The sequence below is a fragment of the Mandrillus leucophaeus genome, unplaced genomic scaffold, assembly GCF_000951045.1.
Source record: "Mandrillus leucophaeus isolate KB7577 unplaced genomic scaffold, Mleu.le_1.0 Scaffold209, whole genome shotgun sequence".
Classification (NCBI taxonomy): Eukaryota; Metazoa; Chordata; class Mammalia; order Primates; family Cercopithecidae; genus Mandrillus; species Mandrillus leucophaeus.
The window spans coordinates 3,517,820-3,544,516 of NW_012102132.1; the positions used below are offsets into that span (position 1 = coordinate 3,517,820).

The window sequence follows — 26,697 nt, forward strand, 5'->3', positions numbered from 1 at the left end:
TAGATCTTCCTCCATCCCTTTATTTTGAGCCTATGTGTGTCTCTGCACGTGAGATGGGTCTCCTGAATACAGCACACTGATGGGTCTTGACTCTTCATCTAATTTGCCAGTCTGTGTCTTTTAACTGGGGCATTTAGCCCACTTACATTTAAGGTTAATATTGTTATGTGTGAATTTGATCCTGTCATTATGATGTTAGCTGGTTATTTTGCTCGTTAGGTGATGGTCTTTACAATTTGGCATGCTTTTGCAGTGGCCGTGAACTTTAAAAAATTATATAGCTGGGACTATAGGTGCATGGCATCATGCCTGGTTTTTGTTCTTTGTTTTTTGGGTTTTTTCTGACACAAAGCAATGGTATTATGACTTTGGGTAGCCGTCATTGCAAAGTTTTTCTTTATGTTATTTCCTTTTTTTTTTCTTTTTGTGGAGACAGGGTATTGCTCTTATCTCCCAGAGTGGAGTACAGTGGCATGGTTGTAGCTCACTGCAACCTTTCACTCCTGGGCTCAAGTAATCCTCCCACCTTACTCTAATTACTTAGAGTAATTACTCAGTAATTACTTACTCAGCCTCCCAAGTAGCTGGGACTACAGGCTCAAGCCACTGCAACCAGTATCATTTTATTTCTTCAACTTGCAAGTTATCCAGGAGTTTTTCATATTTAAATTTCAACCATTCTAAAAAAATCCCTCTTACATCCACAGTAATGATTTACAAATACACATGGACAAATACTGAAATATAACATAAGCCTGCTCATACCAGCTGGATAACATTCTAATTGAGTTTTTCCATCTTCAGATGACATAAGTAGTGAAGTTAAACTGTTGTTTAGACATGGCATGTGATACTCAGCTCAAAGAGCTATCTTAAACTTTTTCATTTAAGTTTACTGACTTTCTTTTGTCTTTTTCATGCTAGAAATTTATTATGCATGAAGCTCAAATTACTTAGAACAAGAACTATAATCATTGGTAGGAACAAAATAAATACGCTATTAGCCAAGATAAGCTTTGAAAGTCACTGTAAGTAGGTAGTGTATAATGTTAAAACTATCTTCTAAAAGATTTGAAAAATGACTAAAATGGCTGCCATTTTCATTGTTATTTGGCATTTAAACTAGCTTTGAATGAACAAAAGATCCCTGTTATGGAGAAAGTGAGAAAAGTAAAGGAGAAATAGGAATTACCTCTAAACTGTTCATTACGTATCTGGGAGGGCAAAACAAACAAAAAAGAAAACAAAACAAAGAAAGTATCTAAAAATTATGCACTACTCTTTTCTGGGGGAAATCAGGAATAACTAGCACTGAGTATCAGAGGGGTGAATGCATATTTGAGAAGTAGCAGTCCTCCTACCTCAGGCTCCTGAGTCGCTGGGACTACAGGTGCGCACCACCAAGCTTGGTTAATTTTTTATTTTTATTTTTGTAGAGATGGGATTTCCCTATGTTGCCCAGGCTGAGAAGTAATATTCTTTTTTTTTTTTTTCTTTTTTTTGAGACGGAGTCTCGCTCTGTCGCCCAGGCTGGAGTGCAGTGGCCGGATGTCATCTCACTGCAAGCTCCGCCTCCCGGGTTCACACCATTTTCCTGCCTCAGCCTCCCGAGTAGCTGGGACTACAGGCGCCCGCCACCTTGCCCGGCTATATTTTTGTATCTTTTAGTAGAGACGGGGTTTCACCGTGTTAGCCAGGATGGTCTTGATCTCCTGACCTCGTGATCTGCCAGTCTCGGCCTCCCAAAGTGCTGGGATTACAGGCTTGAGCCACCACGCCTGGCAAGAAGTAATATTCTTAAGGAGAATCAAGATCCACTGAAATCTCAAAATTGTCCTGTAATACTATTCCATGTCATAGCCTTAAGATACATTATTAATCTACTTTTAAAATATTTTATTGTTTTGCATAATATGAGGAAGTAGCATGGTATAATAAAATGAACATTCATTCATTGATTAAATCACTAATATTCATTGAGCACCTACTGCATGCCAGATACATTCTAGGTGCTAGACAGAAGTGAACCAAGAGCCAAAAATCCCTACACTTAACGCAGCTTATATTTTATGAGGTAGACAGACAATAAACATATAAGTAACATATGGGTATGTCTTAGGGTGACAGATGCTATAGAGGAAAATAAGGCAGGAGAAGGGGCATAGGGAATACTGGTGGCATTCCTTCCCCTACATTTTAAATAGGGTGGTCAGGGAAGGTCTTACTAAGAAGCTGATACCTAAGCTAAGACCTGAAGATGGTGAGGGAACAAGCCATGATATCTGAGGGAAGAGTATTCTAGGGAAGGGTCATGCAAAGGTGCTGAGGTGAAATGTGCCTGCAGTCTGAAGAACAGCAAGGAGGCCGATATGATGGGAATGGAGTAAGAAGGGAGAGTAGGAAGGGGTGAAATGAGTCAAGTGTCAGGAAGCCAAACTGTATAGAGAATTAAGAAAGAATACCTAGAGGGAGAGGCCTGGATTCAGGAGTCATTGTTGTACAGATAGCATTTAAAGCCATCAAAACTAGATGAGCTCTCCAAGGGCAGGGAGTGTAGATGGATGTGATATTGTGAAATATATATTTGGTCTACAACTCCGTTTCCTGGAATGCAATTCCTAAAATCCTTAGAATGGTGTAAGGGCTATCTTTTTGTATGCTAATAATTAACTGATGGCTGGCAGCCCCTAGGCAGTTGCAGGATGAGGGCTGGTCACAGGAAAGAACAAGGAGGGATGAGAGGGTTGGGACTTTTGGCCCCACCCCCAACCTCCAGGGATGGGAGAGGGGCTGAAGGTTGAGTTGACCACCAATGGCCAATGGTAATGAAGCCTCTGTAGAAACCCAAAAGGACAGGGTTCAGGGAGTTTCCGGATAGCTGCACACATGGAGGTTCCTGGAGGGCAGTGTATCCACAGAGGGCATGGAAGCTTCCCACTTCACCCCTACACCTCCATCAATGCATCTCTTCATCTGTATCCTTTGTAATTTTCTTTATAACACAATGGTAAAAGTGTTTCCCTGACTTCTGTGAGCTGATCTAACAAATTAATGGAACTCAAAGAGCAGGTGTAGGATCTCTGATTTGTAGCCAGTCAGTCTGACGTTCTGGAGGCCTGGACTTGTGACTGGTGTCTGAAAGGGCGGGAAGGGGAGGCCCTGGGGACCAAGCCCTCAACCTGTGGGATGTGATACTATAGTGTCAGAATTGAATTAGGGAATACCCAGCAGCAGGGCTGATTACTTGCTTCTTAATGGGGAGAAATTCCCACACATTTGGTGAAAGAAGTCTTGCGTGTTGATTGTTGTTGCTGTGTGGTGCGAGAACAGAGGAAAACAGTTCTGAGTTTTTCCACCTTCAGTTAGTGTCAGTGAAGTAGGGTTTGCTAGAACGGTCCTGGCTCACAGAAATATGTGGTTTGGGAAGAGAAAGAATGAAAGGGTGGGAGATGAGGAACCTTTGACTCCTGGGTAGACTACGTGATCTTCCATGGTTTGGAGCTGCAACTGTGCTGCAATCAATTACTAAAGGTAAAAGTTACCAGTGGAATTTAGAGATGGATCCAACTCAGGGAGTTGGTTCACTGGATGCATAAGGATATGCAAACTAGAAAGAAAAAGGTGAAGTATTCAATCCCTTGGTGGTGGTTGTCTGTAATAGCTGAACGGAAATGAAACAAATGCTGGATGAGGCCTTGATGCTAGATCAAGCTCAGCTTTCAGTCTGTCTGAGCCCAGGCCACTAGCCTCCAAGCTGACCCCCAAAGGAAAAATTATACAGGGATGACAGTACCTCTACTACCTGTGGTTACCATGACGGTAGTTCATGTGAGAGAAGGGCAAAACCAAGAAACTATTGAAACCAGAGGGTACAGTGTGAAGAAACTGTCTCATTTCACAGATTGGTATAATCAGTTTACTGAAAATCCTTTATTAAAATGGATTGTGAGAGTAACTCATTTAGGGCACTTTCTTTGGTTTTAAATGCCGCAGAGTGGACAGGCATGTTTGGGTTGATGCAGGACCCACCGCTCACTCTTGAACAATCACAATGGGTATAATATGATCCATACACACAGGAAGTTATTCCTGAGGGAACAGTCAGCCTAGTGAATGGAATAAAAGCCACCGTAAGGTCTGTATACCCTGAGAAGGTAGAGACTGTCCAACTCTACCTATAAATGCCAAATGGAGTACCCCAGGTGAAGCAGCTCATTTGGTTCCTATGCAGGCCATGTGGGACTGGCTTTATGATGACTGGGATATTTACTCACTGAATACATCCATTGCTCTGGTTGTAGTAAATGCTATGGCTAAGGGAGCCTCTTTTGTATGGGCACCAATGAAAACATGACTGTAATTAACAAAAGACTGGGGAAAGGCAGAGGGGAGAGTCACAGGACTCATCCCAGGAAGGTGGAAAGTTTAAATGGTTATTAAGAAATAAGATGAATGAAGAAACATTGATTGGGTGAAACTAAGAGAAAAAAGAAAGAGGAGAATCATGGGACTCATCTTAGCAGGGTGGAATCTTTAGAGGGCTATTAAGAAATGGGAAGAATAGGGCCGGATGCAGTGGCTCACACCTGTAATCCCAGCACTTTGGGAGGCCGAGATGGGTGGATCACCTAAGGTCAGGAGTTTGAGACCATCCTGGCAAACACAGTGGAACCCCGTCTCTACTGAAAATACAAAAAATTAGCCGGGCATGGGCGTAGGCACCTGTAATCCCAGCTACTCGGGAAGCTGAGGCAGGAGAATTGCTTGAACCTGGGAGGTGGAGGTTGCAGTGAGCTGAGATTGCGCCACTGTACTCCAGCCCGGGTGACAGGGCAAGACTCTTTTCTCAAAAAAATAAAAAAATAAAAAAAATAAATAAAAAGAAATGGGATGAATAAAGTGGAAATCGATGGGGTTAAAACAAAGATCTCAATATAATACTATCAAAGGTTGGTAGGGAGCCTCTGCTGTTCTCCCAATGTTAAGGGGTTCCAAACAGGTTTGCTGTATTCACCCCAGTTTGGAGAAATTGAAAAAGTCAGAAGGCAGAGATTACAGTGAGAAAGCTGACCAACAATTACTTGGGGTAATGTTGAGGCAGGTTAATCAAGACAAAGATTGACAAAAGGAGCAAGGTCCCTTGGCTCAACCCGCTGTTGCGGACTCAATGCTTTTTTTTTAAAAAAAAAAAAAAAAAAAAGAAAAGGGTAAAAGTAAGGGTTGATAGGAGTATGAGATTTGGAATGTTTAAACGGGATATACATAAATAAGTTATGTCTCCTTTACCTAAACATTTTATGGAACTGGATAACTATGACTGGGTGGGGAACACTTCCCCTACTCAGTATTGTAAAACAGAAGAAGTGTAAATCTGCACTTCAAGCAAATATTAATTGGACATGCTAACTAGGCACCAGTAAGATTACTTGAGCTCACACAGTGTAGAGTAGAGAAGCTGAAGTGCTAGTAGGGACAAATTCTCCATCTGCTTGCCCTTTGCAGGGTGTTTACTGGGGCTTATGGCCAAAGTCTGTGAGCATCTCCCAGAGACAACTACTGGGAGTTTGCACTAGAGAATTTCCACTTGGGGGCATTTACTACCTTGCTATGGGACATTAATTGAAGCTAACCCCTATGACTGAAGGACATAAAATGATCTTGACACCTGAAATACCCATGCTTTCTCACATGATGTCAGAGAAACATTCAAATGGGGATGGCAGTGCCCAGAATAGTTCCATAATAAAATGGAAATGGTTTATACAGGAGCATCCTCCCTGGGAAGTGCAAGGAGGAAATACTCTCAAGCAGGGAGCCTCTTTTTCCCTAGGACTGACTCTGGAACTGTGTGAGGAACTGCGGGATTCTAACGACCCTTGGACGGGGCCCCGTGAACAGCTTTCAACTGACAACAAAGAGCTGCCTGGTGTGTGGATGACAGTTCCAAGGTGAACAATCCTGTTTGGAAGGATGCCACTCTTGATCAAAGAAGGTAAGATCAAATTAGCTTGGCGGCTAAATTGCATTCTGAAGAAATGAACACAGGCAAAAGCTCCCATGTTTGGTTTTTTACTGACTCATGGACAGTCACCAGTGGCCTGGTCACAAGGTCAAGCAGAAGGGCAGTGGAAACCTGGTCTATTTATTAAAGGGATGCTCAAATGGAGAATGGCTATATGGAAATTTGAGGGGTGCAATAATTAGAATATGTTGATGCCCATCAGAAGAGCCTCTTTCTGGGTTCGGATTGACATTGATTGACATTGACAAGCAGAGAACCCTGCATGCTCCCTTGAAGTGGCCACCTGGGTCCATGAAATGAGTGGATAAATGGGTACTGCAACAGTGCAGAGATGGCCTGCATCTAGACAGGTTTCTTTTGCACCATCTCAGGCACAAAATGCCAGTAAGAACTGTTCTGTCTGCCAGCAAAAGAGACAGACACTGCCCATGGCTGTGGGGCAGATTTCCTGATGGGAAAGCCTGGAACAAGCTGGCAAGTGAGGCTGATGCTGGTAGCCCTGGGAGGCCACAAATCGGTTTTGACAGGAGTGGACACTGATTCTGGACTGGGCTTTGCTTGCCCGGTGGAAGATGTGAATTATGAGAATGCCATAAAAAAGCCAGGACAGAAGATATTGCACAGATTTGGAGAGCTGAACACCATTTCTTCAGGCCAAAGAACACACAGTACAGCCCATAATGTTCCAGCAGTGGGCAGAGATATTCTTCTCAGAGTAATAGTTTGATAGAGACTAAAATGGGCAGTGAAAACATTGGTTGTCTAAAACAGGGGGAGATGAAAGCAAGAAGGGCTGGCTTACTTGCCTTTACCAGTGTGTACTCACACTCAACATGAGTGGGGCTAAAGGAGTGTCCCCACTAGATATTCTTTTGTTTTTCTGATTGATCTGGGGAAGAGAGGCTGGTGGAGGATGCTGGTATGACTATGTAATTCTTGACAAGAGGGGAGTATGCTGATATAATGACTATACTTCTTTTCTTTCCTTCTTTTCCATATTACCTAAACTCCCCCCGCCCCTCCCTATGCAGTGGTTCTAGGACCAGAGCCATAACTACCAGTGTTAGAACCAGGGATGATTCCTAAATAAGAAATTGTAACTATGTTTTAATTGTAAAATCCGAAACAAGAAATTGTAACTATCCTTTTAAACCTCGTGTCAGAATTCCTAAGGACCTGATGGGGGTAAGTTGTGCAAAATGGGTTAATCGTGAATGCAGCTATATTGCCTGGTGGTAAAAACGGTCCACTAAATTGGCACCTATGTAGCCTTAGTCTCCCTGCATGGGAATGGACTAAGGAGGAGGTAATTACTAGACTAATATTGCTGCCTGCCATCTAGACCAGCACCGTGTTGATTCTAATGTTTCTTCCAAAGGTTATTAATAAAGTGAAGAAAAAAAATTAACAGCTGAGAGTAAAAGAATAAATAAATAGGTTATGAATTCAGGGAAATCCATTATTACATTACATTAACACCTTGAAAGAGACTCAAAGCAAGAAAGGTTACTGTCTCTTAGCTCAATTATATCAGGTTTCTGAAAGGGTGAAACCAAGACCATTCCTGCTTTTAGAACCTGACAAGATCAATGGAAAGCCTGCAAACCTGAGTGGCCTCATGCTGGGAGACCTATTCATACATTATGATGATGGACTGAACTAATTATTAATGCTTGACTGAGATTCTAGTAATGTGGCAGTGTCTTTTGAGTTACATATTCTTTTATATTTCTTTTGTTTGTTTGAGACAGAGTTTCGCTCTTGTAGCCCAGGCTGGAGTGCAATGGCATGATCTTGGTTCACTGCAACTTCTGCCTCCTGGGTTCGAGCGATTCTCCTGCCTCAGCCTCCCAAGTAGCTGGGATTACAGGCACCCGCCACCACATCCAGCTAATTTATATATTTTTAGTAGAGATGGGGTTTTACCATGTTGGCCTATGTTCTTTTAATGCAAGGAATCCAGGTTTGAAGACCAGAGGTATACTGTGAAACATATATTTGGTCCTCTAGCTCATTTCCTGGCACACAACTCCTAAAATCCTTAGAAACTCCAAAGATGTCTGATGGCTGGCAGCCTCTAGGCAGCTTCAGGATGGGGTCACAAAGACCCAGGCAGGATTAGAGGGTTGGGACTTTCAGCCCTATCCCTCAATCTCTGGGGAGGGGAGAGGTATCAAAGGTTAAGTTATCACCAATGGCCGATGGTTTAATCAATCATGCCTATAGTAATAAAGCCTCCACAAAACCCCAAAAGGACAGGATTTGGGGAGCTTTTGAATAGCTGTACACATGGAGGTTCCTGGAAGGTGGTGTGCCTGAGGCAGGGTATGGAAGCTCTGCTCCCCTCCTCTCCTATAACTTGTCCTATGCATCTCTGTATTTATATTCTTTGTAATATCCCTTGTAACAAAATGGTAAACATAAGTAAATGTTTCCCTGAGTTCTGTGAGCTGCAGTAGCAAATTAACCACCCCAAAGAGGAAGAGGCTGTGGTGTCCCCAATTTGTAGTTGGTTGGCAGAAGTTTCAGCGGCCTGGACTTATGACTGGTGTCTGAAGAGGTGAGGGTTGTGGGACTGAGCCCTCAATCTGTGGGATCTGATGCTATCTCCAGGTAGATAGTGTTTGAATTTAGTTGTGAGGACACCCAGCTGCAGTCTGCTGCAGAGTTGATTGCTTGCTTGTTGGTGGGGAGAAATCTCCACACCTCGGGTCACAGAAGTCTTCTATATTGATTGTTGCTGCGTGGTGTGAGTAGTTTGAGTTTTTTCAGTTTCAACAGAGAAAAAGAGGAGGAGCAAGGATGGAGGCCTATGGCATTCCAGTGTGAAGAGGTGGGAGAGGGGAGATGAGGAAGAATCAGCAGGATCTGCGAAGGAGCAGCCAGAGAGGTAGAAGGATAACCAAGAGAGCAGGTGTCCCAGAAGCCCAGAGAAGACAGTGTTTCAGAAGGATGGATGCCAAATGTTGCTGACAGGCCAAGAACAAGCCCTGGGATTTGAACACTGGACTTAGCAATATGAAGGTCAGTAGTGACTTGACAAGAGCTGTTTTAGTGCAATAAGTAAGATTGTGATATTGACTAGACTGGGTTCATGAGAAAGGAATGGGAAATTGGACAATGTGAGTAGTCTATAAAACTCTTTTCAGGAATTGCTGTCAAGGGAGGCAAAGAATAGGGGCAAAACCTGGAGGGGGTTGTAGGGTCAGGAGAAGGTATATGTCTATATAAGTGTGTGTATAATACAAATAAACTATAGCATGTTAAATCCAACAGAGAGAGAACTCTGATGATGCAGGAAGGGAGGAAGTTGTTGGGTCAATGTGGTCAAATAAAAAGGGATAGGATCTAGTAGACAGATGAAAGGGTAGTGGCAGGCTGAATTAGAATCCTGGTTCCACCACTGACTTATGTGACTTGGTGCAAATTCTCTCTCTCTCTTTTTTTTTTTTTTTGGAGACGGAGTCTTGCTCTGTCACCCAGGCTGAAGTATAATGGCATGATCTTGGCTCACTGCAACCTCCACCTCCCAGGTTCAAGTGATTCTCCTGCTTCAGCTTCCCGAGTAGCTGGGGCTACAGGTGTCCGCCACCACGCTCAGCTAATTTTTATATTTTTAGTAGAGATGGGGTTTCACCATATTGGCCAGGCTGGTCTCAAACTCCTGACCTTGTTATCCGCCCGCCTCGGCCTCCCAGAGTGCTGGGATTACAGGCATAAGCCACCGTGCCCGGCCAACTTGGCGCAAATTCTTAACCTCTCCAAGCATTAGTTTTCCAACCTCTAAAGTGAAAACTGCCTGGAATTATTGGGCTGTATAATGTCTTAATCAAAAAGTACTGTTTCATTGCTGTACCAAGTTATAATTTTCCTTAAAACTCACTGGCAAGATGGGACATAAAATGAACTTTTAAAATCTGCCTTTTGGCTGGGCACAGTGGTTCATGCTTGTAATCCCAGCACTTTGGGAGGCTGAGACGGGCAGATCGCTTGAGTCCAGGAGTTTCAGACAAGCCTGGGCAACATGGTGAAACCCCATCTCTACAAAAAATACAAAAATTAGCCAGGTGTGGTGCTGCATGCCTGTGGTCCCAGCTACTGGGGAGGTTAAAGTGGGAAGATCGCTTGAGCCCAAGAGCAGAGGTTGCAGTGAGTAGAGATGGTGCCACTATACTCTAGCCTGGGCGATGTTGTCAGACCTTGTTTAAAAAAGAAAAAAAAAACACCTGCTGTTTTCCTAAGGCAGTAAATTCATATCTAGTATCTACTGAAAAACAGTTAATGCTATAAAGCACACAGTCACACCCAAAATAAAGATAATTGGTTTATTATAACATGGTATTATTTCAGTTGTTGATGTTGCATATCTTTGGAACACATGTTGGCAGAGAACAAAGAGGCCTTCCCCTGATGTATTCTGTCTTAATCCTGTTTTTTACCTCTGATAGCTGCATGACACTCAAATGGTATGTCTTCTATTCAGATGTTCACAGATGATGTGCAGGAACAGCAAACAAGATGAAAAAACTAATGAAAACTGCTCAGAAAAAAGAAAGGGTAAAAAGGACCATCTTATAAAGCAATGCATTCCTGTCACTGGAAGTGTTCAGACAAAGTGTAGAAGGTGACCTGTGAATGCTCATGTACCTTAAGCCATGGGTGATTCAGTGCTTCATAAACAGTGATCCTTTCAGCTGGATCCAGCATCAGCATGCGACGTACTAGGTCTTTGGCACTTTCAGAGATATGGCTCCACTGCCTTGGATTCATCTGAGGAGGAAAGGAAAACTACATAGTTACCTTAAGTGAGACATTAACATTCACTATTATTTAATATTCCTATACTGTTTCAATGTGAATAAAATTCTGAGTGCAAAGAACAGAAATTTGATTCCAAAGTCTTGCATTCTAAGGAAGAAAAGGACAAATGCAATTCTTCTGTTGTTCTTTACTATATAAGAATTTGTGCTATTAAATACTCCATACACAAATTCTTGTTATGTAAGTCATAATATTTCAATAATCGAAGACTAGAATGTTCATTATTCCAGTTTCTATCTTTAGATCCTTAGCTAGGGAGACTAGAATACATTGATCCAGAAAGAACTAAAATAAAACTTAAAATTTTTAAAGAAATATTTTTAATATATGTTTTTAAAAATTGAGGTTAGCAATAATTGTGAACTATGCGAAGTTATTAATAGGATATTTTGGTCACTGCTATCAATTTCAGTGTTTAGGAAAAAGTATTCTACTACCGTAGGTCCCACAGAATAACTGATTTGCTTGAATATTGTCCTCAGTGAAGTTACTTTTGTCTCTTTTAGAGATGAGACCACTAAGCCACATGGTATATTGACTAAAATCACACAAAAATAATTATGAATTGTTGAAAAGACACAGGGCTTATGCGAAAGGCTGTGGATCTGTGAGCCGAGTGCTAGAAGGCTCCAGGGAAAAGGGATATGTCTGAGACCCAGAATCATAAAAAAAAACTCAAGAGCGGTTAGGCCACGGGGTTGAGAAGGCAAGTGGGGAAAGGAGGCAGAGACAGAGTAGGGTCTCATTCCTTGCTCAACATCAACAGGTTTACTGATGGGGTGAGCTTATGTGAGCTACCCAGTGCCAGGACCTTCAAGCAAAGCCATGGCTTCAACAGGCAGAGACCTACATCACCTTCTAAGGAAGAAAGATGAAGAATAAACTCCACAACATTTTAAAGCCAAGTGAAACTGCAGCACTTGCACTGCAGTATAAATGAATCACTGCAATTTAAGCAAGGGCTAGCATTAGCTCTGACTAATGTGAGACTTTGTACTTGAAGACGGGGAGTGAAAAGTGTCTTTATGTTGGGGAAAGTCCTTAAGATTGAAGTATGCTTCATTTTCCCCCTCAACAGGCAGAATTTCAAATAGTAGCCACTTCTGCTTGTCAAATCCCATTAAGACTAATGTCATAAGTATGCTGTTTAATTATCATTATCTGGCTGGGCACAGTGGCTCATGCCTGTAATCCCACACTTGGGGAGGGATGAAATCCCACACTTTTCATCCTAGTGAAATTGTGGTCAACTGACCAGTTCGAAATGAGGGAAGTGATTAGACAGGGCTTGGGTAGACTTATTTCCTCTCCCTATCCTGGAGCGAATGTGTTCTTTAAAGTCTGCATAATTTTTCCTTGACAAAGGGGTTGAGAAATCATCTGAAAGGGGTGGTAAGATTTCTGAAATAAGGAGAGGTTTAGAAGGATACTCCCTTGTCCTTTTTACAAGAGAGTCCACTATAGGATTTTCTATTCCTTCAGCTGAGATGAGTAGCTAAAATAAATTTGGGAGGTTGAGTCTATAAGGGGGAACAAAATAAGCTATAAAACAATCTTACTTATTTGAATACCTAACCCATAGCAGCTTAGAATCTTGCTGTGTATATACTAACTGGTTACCTGTAATAATGATATGACATTACACCTCTTATATATAGTTTGGGAAATATATTTTTGCCCTTTATAAAGAAGTTAATTGAGGTTAAGTGTTAGCATATATTCCAGTTAAACAGTATTTTCTAATAGCTACTTTAAAAGATCAAATAACCTAGCAAATGATAATTTAAAAGTCAAATTAAAATCACTTAAGACCAGTAGCAGTTTATAAACTATGACAATTTAAATGTACTATATTTAACGGTCTCACATTTGCAAGTGCTGGAGGTAAAAAAAGAAAAAAAAAGTACTACATTTAAAAGGTGTCTTCAAACTTTTCTTGAAAATATCCATAGAGATCAAGAATTTTGTTAATGGTTCTTTTGCTCAGAACCATTACGGTGATGAAATGAGGCCAGGCGCGGTGGCTCACAGCTGTAATTCCAGCACTTTAGGAGGCCGAGGCAGTCAGATCACTTGATCCAGGAGTTTGAGACCAGCTTGGCCAACATGGTGAAATCCCCATCTCTACTAAAAATACAAAAATTAGCTGGGCGTCGTGGCACACACACCTGTAATCCCAGCTACTCGGGAGGCTGAGGCATGAGAATCACTTGAACTTGGGAGGGGGAGGTTGCAGTGAGCCAAGATCTTGCCACTGCACTCCAGCCTGGGCGACAGAGCAAGACTCTGTCTCAAAAAAGAACCACCAGGGTGATGAAATAATTTTTTTGAAATCTAATTTTTTTTTGGGGGGGGGAAGACGAGGTCTCGCTCTGCTGCCCAGGCTGAAGTGCAGTGGTGTGATCATGGCTCATTGCAGCCTTGACCTCCCAGGCTTAGGTAATCCTGCCCCCTCAGCCTTTCAAGTAGCTGAGATTACAAGTGTGTGCCACCACACTTGGCTAATTTTTGCACTTTTCGTAGAGACCAGGTCTCCCTATGTTGCCCAGGCCAGTCTTGAGCTCCTGAGCTCAAGTGAGTCCAGCTGAGATCTGCTTTAAAATAACATAATAATATGTAGAATACAGATAAAACAAGATTGCCTGTGTTATTGAAGCTGGGAGCTCATTATACTATTCTCTCTGCTATTTTTGTTTGAAATTTTTGATAATAAAAGATAGAAAAATAAATGCTGACAGAATCATATCACAGTATACTAAAAGAAAAAGGCCGAGATTTATCATAGATGGTAGAGATGGATCTATACTTCAAACTAAGGTGGTGAAAACCTAGGTTTTTTGTAAGGAAAGTCCTGAAGATAAATGAGAGGTGAGGTTAGCCAAGTAAAATACTAAATACATGATTAACCTCAAAGCTTCAAACCCCAGGTACAAAAAAAATTATGATGTAGCTGCCACCATCCATCTGACTTACTATAATACTAGGAAGAGGGAATTTTTAAATGACTTAATTTTTGCACATGTGTGAATAGTCTAAGTCTTTTTACCAAGAAACAAAAATAACTATTCAATGTTTTAAAAATAGACGAAATAAAATACCAGAGTCTGTTGGAATGAAGCACATTGCCTTGGAAACTAGGAAGTTAACAACTGAACAAACACAAAGGAAGAATTCTATTATTAGCAAATGCCTATAACTCAAAAACACAGGTGGGGGATTATTATATGGTACCTACCTCACAAGTTGCTGTGAGGGTTAAATGAATTAAACTGTTCTAAGCACTTTACTTATGTAAAGTATGCTATGCTATGTGCTATGCCTGAGTTAGCTATCATTATTGGTAGTATTATTATTATGCTGATGTATCACTAATCATGTTTCTTTTAAAATGTTAGTATCTGTGATTTCACTTGGCTAAATTCAACCAGAATCTGGCTGTGCATTCCTGAGAGCAACTTACAACTTCCCTGGATTGAAGAGGGATGACTACTTACAAGCAGTTTCCTGAGACATTTAGTTACCCGATAAGTAATGATTTTATTCCTCAGTGGCCAACTGACTCTAGGAGGAGCAGAAAATGCTATACTTAAAACATCTTTCTCTGTTAACAGAGTTTTGGTATATATCTTAAACTAACTAAAACAAAAGACAAACTTACATGCACTCATAAACTGATGGTGAGCGAGGTAAATAAACCAACAAAAGTATACACCATTCTCATCTCCATAAACTTCAGTTATGGCTTAAAAGGATAGGACTGTAACTGTGGAACTACTTTACTTTTCTTCTTTTTAAATTTTATGTTTCCAAGTCCCATATAAAATTCTAACATTACTGAAGAATTGAAGAGAAAACTTTAGGGGCCTCACAGTTCCAGAGTTCAGTGTTACATACACATGTTTTTGGTTTTATGTTGTCAGTCATGGCTGAAAATGAAACAGTGATGAGGTTGAATAGAAAGTATGAGTTTCAGTAATAATGAGAGGAAAAAGAATTTCCCCAACTTAAAACAGCCTTAACCTGATATCCAGACACACACTCCCCCATGCTTCCCATGCCCAGCCTCCTAGTCACTGTCAGCTGTACCCTGTGGGACAGGGCAAAGGAGTCTAAAAGCTGGGGTGGTGAAATCAACCTTAAGCCTACTTATTTCCAAGAAGTCCTTAGGTGTTTGTGATATAGCTATTCATAATGTCAGTAATGAATTTTCAATTTTTTACTAAAGTAATGATTTACTAATCACAAGTCTGTGATAGTACATGAGGCTGCCAACACCTAGTAACTAAAGAAGAATAGGAATGTTTAAGCCAAACTGAAATACCTCTATATTGTATCATGAAATGCAGTTGTCATCCTGGCATTTCAGTTTATCCTGGAATGTAAATGGCAAATGTTTTCAGCTGTGCTGGCCTAAATTTAAAATTAAGATAAAGAAGGACTAAAATTACACCTGGATGAAATTCTATTTTAACTTTACAAATTAAGCAGAAAGCTTTAAAAATGTAGCCTCTTTCTCAAATTAGACAAAGAAGGGTCATAAATGTTTTCTTCGCCAGGGTGACAGCTCAGCTGACAGTGACCCAGAAATTTACCTGAGGCCTATGTTGCCTACCAAGGTCACTGGATCAATGATGTAAGCAAAGACCTTTTCTCTGATGGGGTAACTACCTGGCAGTCAACCAGTGGGCAAAGACAGACAGTAACTTCAAAGAAACATTTTTCGGGATAAATTAATCTCAGTGGAAAAAGAAAATGTTCATGATGCATTACCTTATATTTTCCTTTAATAATGCCTTCAAACAATCTTTCCTTGGTTCCGTAAAAAGGCAAACAACCACTGAGCAGGATAAAAAGGATCACACCGCACCCCCAGACGTCTACAGGCTTTCCGTAAGGCTCTCTTTTGACCACTTCTGGTGCCATAAAATGAGGTGTTCCAACACGTCCTACATTTAAAACAACATTAAGGAAAAATGTTTACGTAAAATAAGATTTTCATATGAAAACTAAAAATAATAGAACAATAACAATCCAAATAAAAAGTCTACCAATACATATACTCTCACTACTTCTCCCCCTCCGCATAAAATCAAGTTCACACAGGTGAAAAAAAGTACTTATCTAATCGTTTCCTGAAAATATTGAGCCCAGAATAGGTATTCTGTCTTATAACATTGGCACTCCCTATTGAATTCTGCATGCTACATAGTAAGTATTTATGTGGTTCTTACCTCATGAAGAAGTTTAAATTTTCTAATTCTCACATGGTTGAAAGTCACTAAATATATAGAGCAGAGGCAGGTGAAAGAGTCAACAGGCAGAGCCTGTAGCTGTCCAGGAAAGAGCTGGGAGGCCTGCCCTGGGCAGAGGCAGAGGCAGGGGAAAGGAGTGGAGGAGGGAGAAAGGTATGAAAAAAAATCTGTGGAAAAAAGATGACTTGACTGCCAAATGGAAATTCCCCAATGAAACCTAATGCTGAGAACTGTTATTTGAAATATGAATTTGACTCTGAAATCCTGTTCAGTTGATTTTATGGGTTAATTATAGCAATTAACAATAGTTAGTAATATTTTGTTATAGTAGGAGTTTTTAGCTTCCTCCTAACATTAACATATGAAAAGAATGAAAGCAAATATTATATGGCATAAACAAAAGCAAAATTATGAAGCTCCTCCCATTCAATCCTCTTTGACTTTCATTTTTTTTAAACAGTTTTGTTTCTCTATCAAAAATTAGCTTTCTGTAAGGAATCTGATATCAGCTGTTTGCACATTCATAACTATCTTTAACTCAGTATCCCAAAAGAAGTCTTCTATTGTGGAATGAAAGGCTTGTACCCTGTTGGAAGATCACTGTGGGATGGGGCACTGCCCACTAGACTTGGCAGCTCTTCTAGATGTATGCAAGCCCAGTGACCGCCCTTCCTCCCTCTGTCTCTCTCTCTTTCATCATACTGAGTTCAGGATAATTTTTAGTTTGAAGATTGTGAAATACTTTATCTAGAACTCAGAACTGTGATTTTAAAAGACCTTAGAGATCTTCTGGTTCAGCTAGAGAGAATATATCAATTTCTGTTCATGATTATCAAACTCAGTTGGATGCAGAAAGATAAAAGAGCTCTTAGCTTGTGTATCAGGATGTACCTTTGCTGCAGATCATATGGTTTCCCTTCCTCTCCCCATAATAGAAAAGATTAAGTTCAGGGTTCCAGTAGTGAAAATATTTTCATTTAAAATGTACGATAGATCAGTGAAAACTATTGGCTGAAGGACCTGGCTAGAGAAATACTTTTATTTCTTTTCTTTTTTTTTTTTTTTTTTTTGAGACGGAGTCTCGCTCTCTGTCTCCCAGGCTGGAGTGCAGTGGCCGGATCTCACCTCACTGCAAGCTCCGCCTCCCGGGTCCACGCCATTCTCCTGCCTCAGCCTCCCGAGTAGCTGGGACTACAGGCGACCGCCACCTCACCCGGTTAGTTTTTTTTTTTTGTATTTTTTAGTAGAGACGGGGTTCCACCGTGTTAGCCAGGATGGTCTCGATCTCCTGACCTCATGATCCACCCGTCTCGGCCTCCCAAAGTGCTGGGATTACAGGCTTGAGCCACCGCGCCCGGCCGAGAAATACTTTTATTTCTGTATTTGCTTCCTCAAGTAACATGAAGAAGCTAAGCCTTTGATACTTCATTAATAGCCTGGACAGGGAGGGGCCGCTGGAGAATTAGCCTTGTTCTGATGGACAAGAGCTAGCAGGAGTAGGGGAAACCAGTATCATTCAGGGTACTGGTACCAGGGTACCAGTCAGGTACCTGCTGACAGTTTGGATGATGCTTTGAAACTCAACTTGACTCCTATAACTTTCTGGGCCAAGCCACTCAAAATGGGGGCCTTACCCTGGGAATAATCAGAGCGACCATGGCCAGTCCCAGCCATCCTGAGAAGGTTCTTTCCCTTTAGCTAGACGAAGACTAGCCAATTCTGGAGAATTAATGTTCAATCTTCGGGAAGACGCCTGTCTTTTGGTTCAATAATTTGCTCATAGATGATGGGGGAAAACCACAGTAGAAAGAATGTAGAGGAATGCTCTTTTATTTCATGTAAATCAGTAGAAGGTAAAAAGGACTGGAGTTAATCTTTACTATATACCAACTTCCTAAAAATCCTTGTTTTTGCTGATACTTCTTCAGTGACCATTTGACTTTTAGGACTTAGACCACAAAATTTTAAGAAAAGGAAACAAATTAGCAAACTAAATTAAATGGCAGTTTGAGATATTTTGGACAAATATTTAAATGTTATATATTTTGACAATACAATAAAACCTTCCTACCTAGAATCTCAGAGGGAGAATTGTTCTGAATAGCTACATTTGAAAATACATTGTGATTTGAATCTTTATGCACACAATCCTTTTCGCTTTAATAATTTTTTTGGAGATTCTATTTTCCCCAGGCTAGTCCCAAACTCCTGGGCTCAAGTGATCCTTCTGCCTTGGCCTCTCAAGTAGCTGGGATTACAGGTGTGAGTCACTGTGCCCGCCTTAGTTAAATAATGTTGTATGGCTTTCTACAATTTCCTGACTTCTTTTACACAGAATACTGCTCATAATTTAACCTTTTCTTGATGACTCAGAGTTGTCATTGTAGATATTGATTAAAGAACTATGCTATAGAACAGAAAGCACCCTCAGGAACTTCAGAGGCATGCAAGAGTTGATTTCTTTCATATTAAAAGGCTGTTGTGCTTTCCAAGTTTTGGTGTCTGCTCAGTATATATCATATATATTTTTGTTAGGCTTTTATTTCTTTTCTCTCACTATGCTTTAGTTCTGCGTTCTCCTAATTTGTTGCTTTTATAATCTCCTATTAAATAGAACCTGACTAGCAACCAGATTCCTTCATTTAATAGCAATTTCCTAAGTGCTTGCTAGGTCCTAGATACCCTCAGCTACAGTCCCCCTTACTCTTACAAATCACAGTCTTTGATGTAAGTCCCTGCATCCAATGCTACATGGAGGTATGTAGCCCAGATAGTTATGGGAATATAGAAGAGAAGGAATAGGGCTTTCCAACTCAGGATGGTGAAGATAAGCCTGCTTTAAAGAGGAGACAATTGTTAGCTCAGCCTTCCAGAACAATAGGAGTTAACCAGATAGATAAAATGACAAAAGGCACTCCAACTAGAAGGAATAGCATGTGCAAGGTATGAAGGAACACGAATCTATACAGCTTTTTAAAACATGGGAGCAAGTCAGCCTTAGAGAGTGTCTTTAGGTGCTCAATTGTGAGGAGCATGAGTGGATTTTTAAGGGTAGGAATAATTTTGCTGCTATTATAGTTATTTTCTAGGTTTCTAGTTGTATTCTGGATAAGTAAGTTTCCTAAATAGCTGAGTTTCAAGTAGGGGGAGGGTAAATATGTTTAAATGATTTTTATTATATGCAACATATAAAGAAATGAATTCCTTTCTATCTGGAGGACTAGGGATTGGGATTTCAAACTGACAGGAAAATGGCTTTCTGCTTTAAAGTTGATAAATAATTAAATGATTGGCAGAATTTTTTTCTTTTTTTTTTTTTTTGAGATAGGGTCTTGCTCTGTTGCTCAGGCTGGAGGGCAGTGGCAGGATCTCAACTCACTGCAGCCTCTGCCTCCCGGGTTCAAGCGATCCTCCCGCATAGCTGGGGCAAAGACTCTTGCCACCATGCCTGGCTAATTTTTGCATCTTTTTGGAGAGATGGGGTTTCGCCATGTTACCCAGGCTAGTCTTGAACTCCTGGGATCAATTTGTCCGCCACAGCCTCCCAAAGTGCTGGAATTAGAGGCGTGAGGCACTGTGCCCAACCTTAATTAGCAAAATTTCAAAAGTACCTTAAACAGCAGAAAAGCTTTTTCTAAGAGAAATAATTTATCTTTTATTCATATTCTATTTTTTAAAATGTAACAGTCGGCTGGGCGTGATGGCTCAAGCCTGTAATCCCAGCACTTTGGGAGGCCGAGATGGGCGGATCACGAGGTCAGGAGATCAAGACCACCCTGGCTAACACGGTGAAACCCGGTCTCTACTAAAAAATACAAAAAAAACTAGCCGGGCGAGGTGGCGGGCGCCTGTAGTTCCAGCTACTCGGGAGGCTGAGGCAGGAGAATGGCGTGAACCCGGGAGGCGGAGCTTGCAGTGAGCCGAGATCACACCACTGCACCTCCAGCCTGGGTGGCAGAGCGAGACTCTGTCTCAAAAAAAAAAAAAAAAACAACAAAAAACACGTAACATTCAAAGTTATTTCAAGAATACAAAACAGGTGTGCTAAGAAATGACAATATTTTGACCATCAGGAAGTATTTTAATTCTAGAAGCATGGAGAAAAATCAATTTTGAATACTGACACACCACGGGGTGGTGGGGGTGGGGGTTCAAAATTAGCTTTAAAAATAAACAATTTAGGTGAAAGGTTCATGGACTTTAGAAAAAGATTAATATGGAGAAAATGTCCAGGTAAACGTAACGCATCTATTTTTCCCCTTCAATCAAGATATACAATAAAATACGAAGCCCATGACATTCTGAATACTAACAGGATGTAGATCCAGAGCAACAGAAACAAAGTAATTATATATGGCCAGTATATAACATATAAAATAAATTCATTTCATTTCATCCCATTAACCTTGGGAATATAATCATCAGAAATTATTTGTTATAATTACATAGTCTTAACATAGAAATGATCTGTATAAGTACCAGAATTGAGAGAGTTAGCTTAACAGCAACAATTGTTTAAAAAATAATTTAGGATTTTCACTTGATTACAAGATCAATATGAACCATCAGTGCTATGTAGTTGTCCAAAAAGCTAATGCAATTTGGGAAACCTGAGAGAAATTTAAGGCCCAGAACACAAAAAAGTGATAGCCCAATGCTACTGTCCACTGGATCAGCTGTACTGTACCACCTGTAGTTAGAGTGTTCAGTTCAGGCCCTGTACTTTGCCGATACTGAAGAGATTTTGAACCAGTTTATATGAAGAATGGCCAAATCACCATAGGGAAGTTAACTTGGATAAGACCTAGGTGGACATGGTAGCTGTCTACAAACAGATGAACAGTTATCATATGGAAGGATGAAAATTGTTCAGAGTGGTTTCAAAAGTCAGGATTAGGATGACTGGGTAGAAGTTACAGAAAGATGCAAAGATGAGCTTTTTAATACTTAAGGAGTTGTCCAAAAATTAAATGAACTGTCCTGGGATGTAGTGACTACTTTGCTCTCTGAGTTTAATACTAGAACTCAATCTTTTCTTGGGAATATTATGGAAGAATTCAATCATTAGATATAAGACTGGAGAAGTTAAGGCCCTTTGGAGTGCCGAGATTCTATGATTAAACTGTGCCTTACCCTTTGGTCAGTCTTCCAATCACTAACAGAAAGTTTTAAATTAGGGGAAAAAATTAGCATTCTTTGAAACTATACTCAGCTTGCAGTTTTGCACATTATTGGAAATGATTAACTGGAAAAGAATGTGAAACTAAAAGAAAATTTGAATGTAATTTAATTTTAGAAGGCAATGTCGTGAAAAAATTATTTAAAGAATACAACTGTGGGCTGGGTGCAGTGGCTCATACCTGTAATCCCAGCACTTTGGGAGGTTGAGGCAGGAGGATTGCTTAAGCCCAGGAGTTTGAAACCAGCCTGGGCAATGTAGTGAGACCTTGCCTCTACTAAAAATAAAAAAAGTTTGCCAGGTATGGTGGCACACGCCTATGATCCTAGCTACTTGGGAGGTTGAGGTGGGAAGATCACTTGAGCCTGGAAGGTCAAGGGTGCAGTGCAGGGTGCCATGATCATGCCACTGTGCGCTCCAGCCTGGGTGACAGAGCAAGACCTTGTCTGGAAAAAAAAAAAAAAATTACAACTATGACCAATGGCTCATTTTTCTGAAGATGGTCTATGTTGTTACTGCTTGAAGTTCTAGCTATAATGAACTGAGTTATATGAAATGTGCTGTGTAAGATTATTTTTGATATTTACAATTTGTAACTTTTTTCTTTTTATTCTGGCATGGGAATTTAAAAATTATGTTTTGCTTTGGCTAATAATAAAATCAGTGTGCATTCACATCTGCTTATTCTTTGCTAATATACAGACTGATGACTTGAGCAGGATTCTTTGATAAATGGAAAAAAGAAAACAGTATGAAATTAAAAATTAGCCATCAGTGTAAACCAGGAAGTGGCTAATCTACACATTTTAGATTTGACTTCATTTGGCCAGTTCAACTTTAAAAGGCACTATGCTTCAAACTTATTTTCTTTGAACACTGTTTTAAACTCTTACAGTCTTTTAAGTACTGGAGGTACAAAGAGAAAAGAGTCTATTCTTAAGGGACTAAAATTCTAGTTATGACTACAGTTATTAAATTCAAAACTATCTGATGATGCTTTTTGGGGGTTGGGGTGGGGTGGAATGAGGTATGAAACACTGAGATTGAGCTAATATGTAGCTTGAAAATTTTATACCAGCCTGAAGTGACCAGGTTTTGAAGACAAATTTTTTGTAAAGCAGTCTTACCTCCAGCTACAAGTCCAGACTCCCCTAATTGAATAGCTACCCCAAAGCCTCCAAGTTTAACAGGTGCCGAGTTTTCTTTTGAGGCGAGGAGAACACAGTGGGGCTGAAAAGAAAAACAGACGAACAAACAAACAAAAAACAAACCCGAAGATAAGGATTAATTGAAGATGAACAATTCAGTTTACATAAAACTAGATAACATGATAATAGAGAAACACTTTAAAAACTTTTGAATTATTTTGGATGCTTGAATTATTCACATTCTCATGCCTGGCTGATTTCTCCAAATATATACCTGTTCCATCCAATGTTCTTTAGGAATTATTTGCTTGGAAGGTTAGAGTACAGTGCTAGGAATTACTAAGGAAGCATGGATGTTCAAGAAACACAGATACATTTTTTTGCCTTACTATGCAATATTGTCTTCCTTTGAGTGACAGTCTAGATTTCTTTAAGAAAAAATATATTTTACACTTCTTTCAAAAATGTTTCTTGAAACCTCCGATTTTACCTACAGAGCCATTGTATCCTGGTTTTTAGGGGATAGTCATGGCCCTTTCTTTCTCCAGCCTGCCCAGTCCTCTTTGCTTTGCTTTATTCATTCCACCCTTAAGTCAAGGAGTACTACATGGATGGGTCAGACTGAATGATTTTAATTAAGCCTTGTTCCCAGGGACTTCAACGCTCTTCCTGGGCATGTCTTCTCTGGACCTGCTTTTCTTCTCTGTGGGGGTGGGAGGTCAGAAAGAAGAAGGGGAAAGGAAACCACTTGCCCGATTCCTAGTCCAGAGCAAAGACATCCTCTCCCCAAGGGGTATCCTACTTGACCAGGGCTCCCTTATATCATATGTTTTGTGATAACAATGAGGGTTTCTTTGTAGCATGTTGTCCTCTGCATCTATTTCTTACTGGGACCTAGTTGGGGCTGGTGTAAGGAAAGGATTTCATCATGGAGCACTCTGGTCTCTGCTCAAATACTGTGCTCCCCAATATGACTAAAACTACATCTGACCGGCTCTCAAAACAGGGGCTAGTAAAAAAGGCAAGTCTCTTTAGTCATGGAAGACAAAAGGTTTTTAAAAATTATCTCCTATACTTTCTCATTCATAAAAGGACACAGTTTTAGCCAACATAATAGGTATGAAAAAAAGTGTGCAATCATACTGAGCTGGTACACCTCCATTTGATGATGACACACAGGTGGGAGGAATCCTTACTCTGCCCAATGAAAGCATCAGAATTCTACTTTGGAAGTTATTCTTTCTGTCCAAAGAAGTTTAAAGACTTTTACAATAGTCTAGCACAAAGAGAGATAAGCCAGGAAATATAAGCGTGTATGTGAGAGCCAGAGAAAGAAGGAAGGCAAGTATACAAACGAATAGTGAGCAAACCACAGCATGACACAGAGTAGCAAGAAGAGTCTATGGGAGAGCAGGCAAACCTCTATAGAAATCAACTGATAGACTGCTGTTAGTTAGAACTTTCTGTTGGTTCAAAGAGAGAACAATGACAACAGACTAAGATGGCAATACCCCTAGCATGATTCTAGTACGGGATACAGCAAGTGAGCAAGCCTAGAAAAGAATGAACATGATACAGAAGAAACAAATGCAAACTAGACTCCAACAGGGTCTTCTGGCCATGCCTGTGTAAGTGTTATCACCTTAGGAAGGAGTAGTAGAAGCTTAAATCAGAACTCCAAAGTATGTATACCCTTAATAGTGTGTTGATGATGTTTATGCTTAAGTTAATGTTACAAGGGAATCTATATAATTCTCCTCTGTGTAGATTCAGTCATTCTCAAATCCTTAAATAAGACAAGTTATAAAATTTGAACTTAATTAAGTTAAATTAATTTATGTTTAAAAAGAGATCGGGTCTTGATATGTTGCCTAGGCTAGTCTTGAACTCCTGGCCTCAAGTGATCCACTCACCTTGGCCTCCCAAAGTGTCCAGATTACAGGCATGAGCCACTGTGCCTGGCCTAAAGAGTTGAATTTAAGAAAGAAAATAGAGCCATAGGCCGGGCGCGGTGGCTCAAGCCTGTAATCCCAGCACTTTGGGAGGCCGAGACGGGTGGATCACGAGGTCAGGAGATCAAGACCATCCTGGCTAACATGGTGAAACCCCATGTCTACTAAAAAATACAAAAAAACCCCCCAAAAAACTAGCCGGGCGAGGTGGCGGGCGCCTGTAGTCCCAGCTACTTGGAAGTCTGAGGCAGGAGAATGGCATAAACCCGGGAGGCGGAGCTTGCAGTGAACTGAGATCCGGCCACTGCACTCCAGCCTGGGCGACAGAGCGAGACTCTGTCTCAAACAAAACAAAACAAAACAAAACGAAAAAGAAAATAGAGCCATAAATGCAAATTAATAGAATGTAAAGCCAGGTAGTATTACTTGTTAGGAAGTAAAATTAAGCTGGTAAGGAGGTGTTATAGGCATGGGGACTAGGGAACTGCTAGTTTAGTTGGGGTCAGAGAAGGCACCTCTAATGGGTAATATCTGAACAGAGACCAGAATGAAGTGAAAAAGCAAGCCACATGGAAGCAAGTTCCAGGTGAGAAGAACAGCCAATACAAAGGCCCACAGGAATAAGGAGGGTTGTTTGGAGAAGAAGAAAGAAGCCAGTGTGTCTGGAAAGGCATGAGAGCAAGGGGCAGAGTGGTGGGAAATGTGATCTGAGGGATGATCAAAGGTATAGGCCCTTGAAACTGTGGTGAGAACTCTGGGTTTTATGTTGAGCGAGATGGGAAATCACCATAAGGTTTTGAAAAGGGGAGTACTATCATCAGTTTTAGGTTTTAAAAGGATCACTCTGGCTGCTGTGTGAAGAGATTGTGAAGAAACAGGGAAAAAGGAGACCAATTAAGAGGCTACTGCAGTTGCCCAGGCAAGAGAAGATGGGACTTGGACTAGACTAGAGTGACAGAAGCAGAGATGATGAGAAGTAGTCAAATTCAGTTTATGTTCTAAAGGTAAAGCTGACAGGAATTGCTATTGAATATGAGCGTGAGAGAAAGACACAAGTCAATTATAACAATTACGCTTCTGGTCTGAGCAACTGAGTGAAAATGAAGATGCCATTTACTGAAACGGGGAACACTGAGGGAGGGGTTTGTAAGGTGGATCAAGAATTTGGTTTCAGGCTGGGTGCGGTGGCTCACACCTGTAATCCTAGCACTTTGGGAAGCCAAGGCAGGAAGACTGCTTGAGCCCAGGAGTTTCAGACCAGCCTGGGCAACATGGCAAAATCCCATCTCTATTTTATAAAAAATGAAAAAAAAAAAAAAAAACGAATTTGGTTTCATACATATTGAGTGTGAGATTTTATAAGATGAGATTAAGGGGAGTCTGGGATTAGAGGTGTAAATTTGGGAATCAACAGTACATAGATGATATTTACAGCCAAAGTAATGAATGAAATTGCTTAGGAAGTCATAGAGAAGAGTCAGAGGATTGAGTCCTAGTGCACACCAATATTTGAAGGGTCAGAAGATGAAAAAATCTAGAAAAGAAAACAAGGTCTAGACAGTGAAGCAGGAGGAAAATCAGTTTGGTATCCTGAAATCAAGTGAAGAAACTTTTTCAAGTAGGAATGATTAGTAGTAATCAATGTTACTAAGGTCATTTAAAATGAGAACTGAGAACTGACCATTAGATTTGGCAATTTGGAAGTCACTGGTGACCTTGATAAGAGTGGTTTTGGTGGCATGATGGAGGCAAAAATCCCCATTGGACTAGGTTCAGGAGAGAATGGGAGGAGATAATGTAGCGACAGTAAACACAGATATCTTTCACAGTCTTCCTGTAGTAAAAATAGAGAAATGGGATGTAGAAGAAAGTGTGAAGCTGAGGATGCTTCTTTTTAACATTTACAAATGGAGAAAATAGATTAATAAACTTCCATGTATCTATCACCCAGCTTTGGCAATTATTGACATTCTTTCAGCTCCTCCCCTGGCCCGCTGGGATGTATGGGCAGCTTGCCCATCTCCAGGCAAAAATAAAACAAAAATAAACAAATGAAAAACCCCAAAACAAAGACATTCTTTCATTTTTGCTTCACCTATCCCCAACTGTTTACTTTTTGTCCCCAGAAGTATTTTAACATAAATGTAATTTAACCTGTTAATAGTTCAGTACGTCTAACACAGGACTTAAAAATAACCATAATATCGGGCCAGGCGCAGGGGCTCACACCTGTAATCCCAGCACTTTGGGAGGCCGAGGCAGGCGGATCACAAGGTCAGGAGATTGAGACCATCCTGGCTAACACAGTGAAACCCCGTCTCTA

At 40.6% G+C, this 26,697-nt stretch overlaps 1 protein-coding gene across 4 annotated transcripts in view; it reads right to left on the reverse strand.

Annotated features, from left to right (window-relative positions):
- The window catches only part of CASK (calcium/calmodulin-dependent serine protein kinase (MAGUK family)), a 405,996-nt gene that overhangs the window by 123,878 nt on the left and 255,421 nt on the right, over positions 1 to 26,697 (reverse strand). For all 4 annotated transcript variants that reach the window (XM_011980193.1, XM_011980192.1, XM_011980191.1 and 1 more), the window contains exons 6-8: positions 22,402 to 22,504; positions 15,614 to 15,789; positions 10,670 to 10,792 (exon numbers count right to left, since the gene is read on the reverse strand). In XM_011980193.1, coding sequence (XP_011835583.1) covers positions 10,670 to 10,792; positions 15,614 to 15,789; positions 22,402 to 22,504 — 402 coding nt within the window. The remainder of the gene's footprint in view (positions 1 to 10,669; positions 10,793 to 15,613; positions 15,790 to 22,401; positions 22,505 to 26,697) is intronic.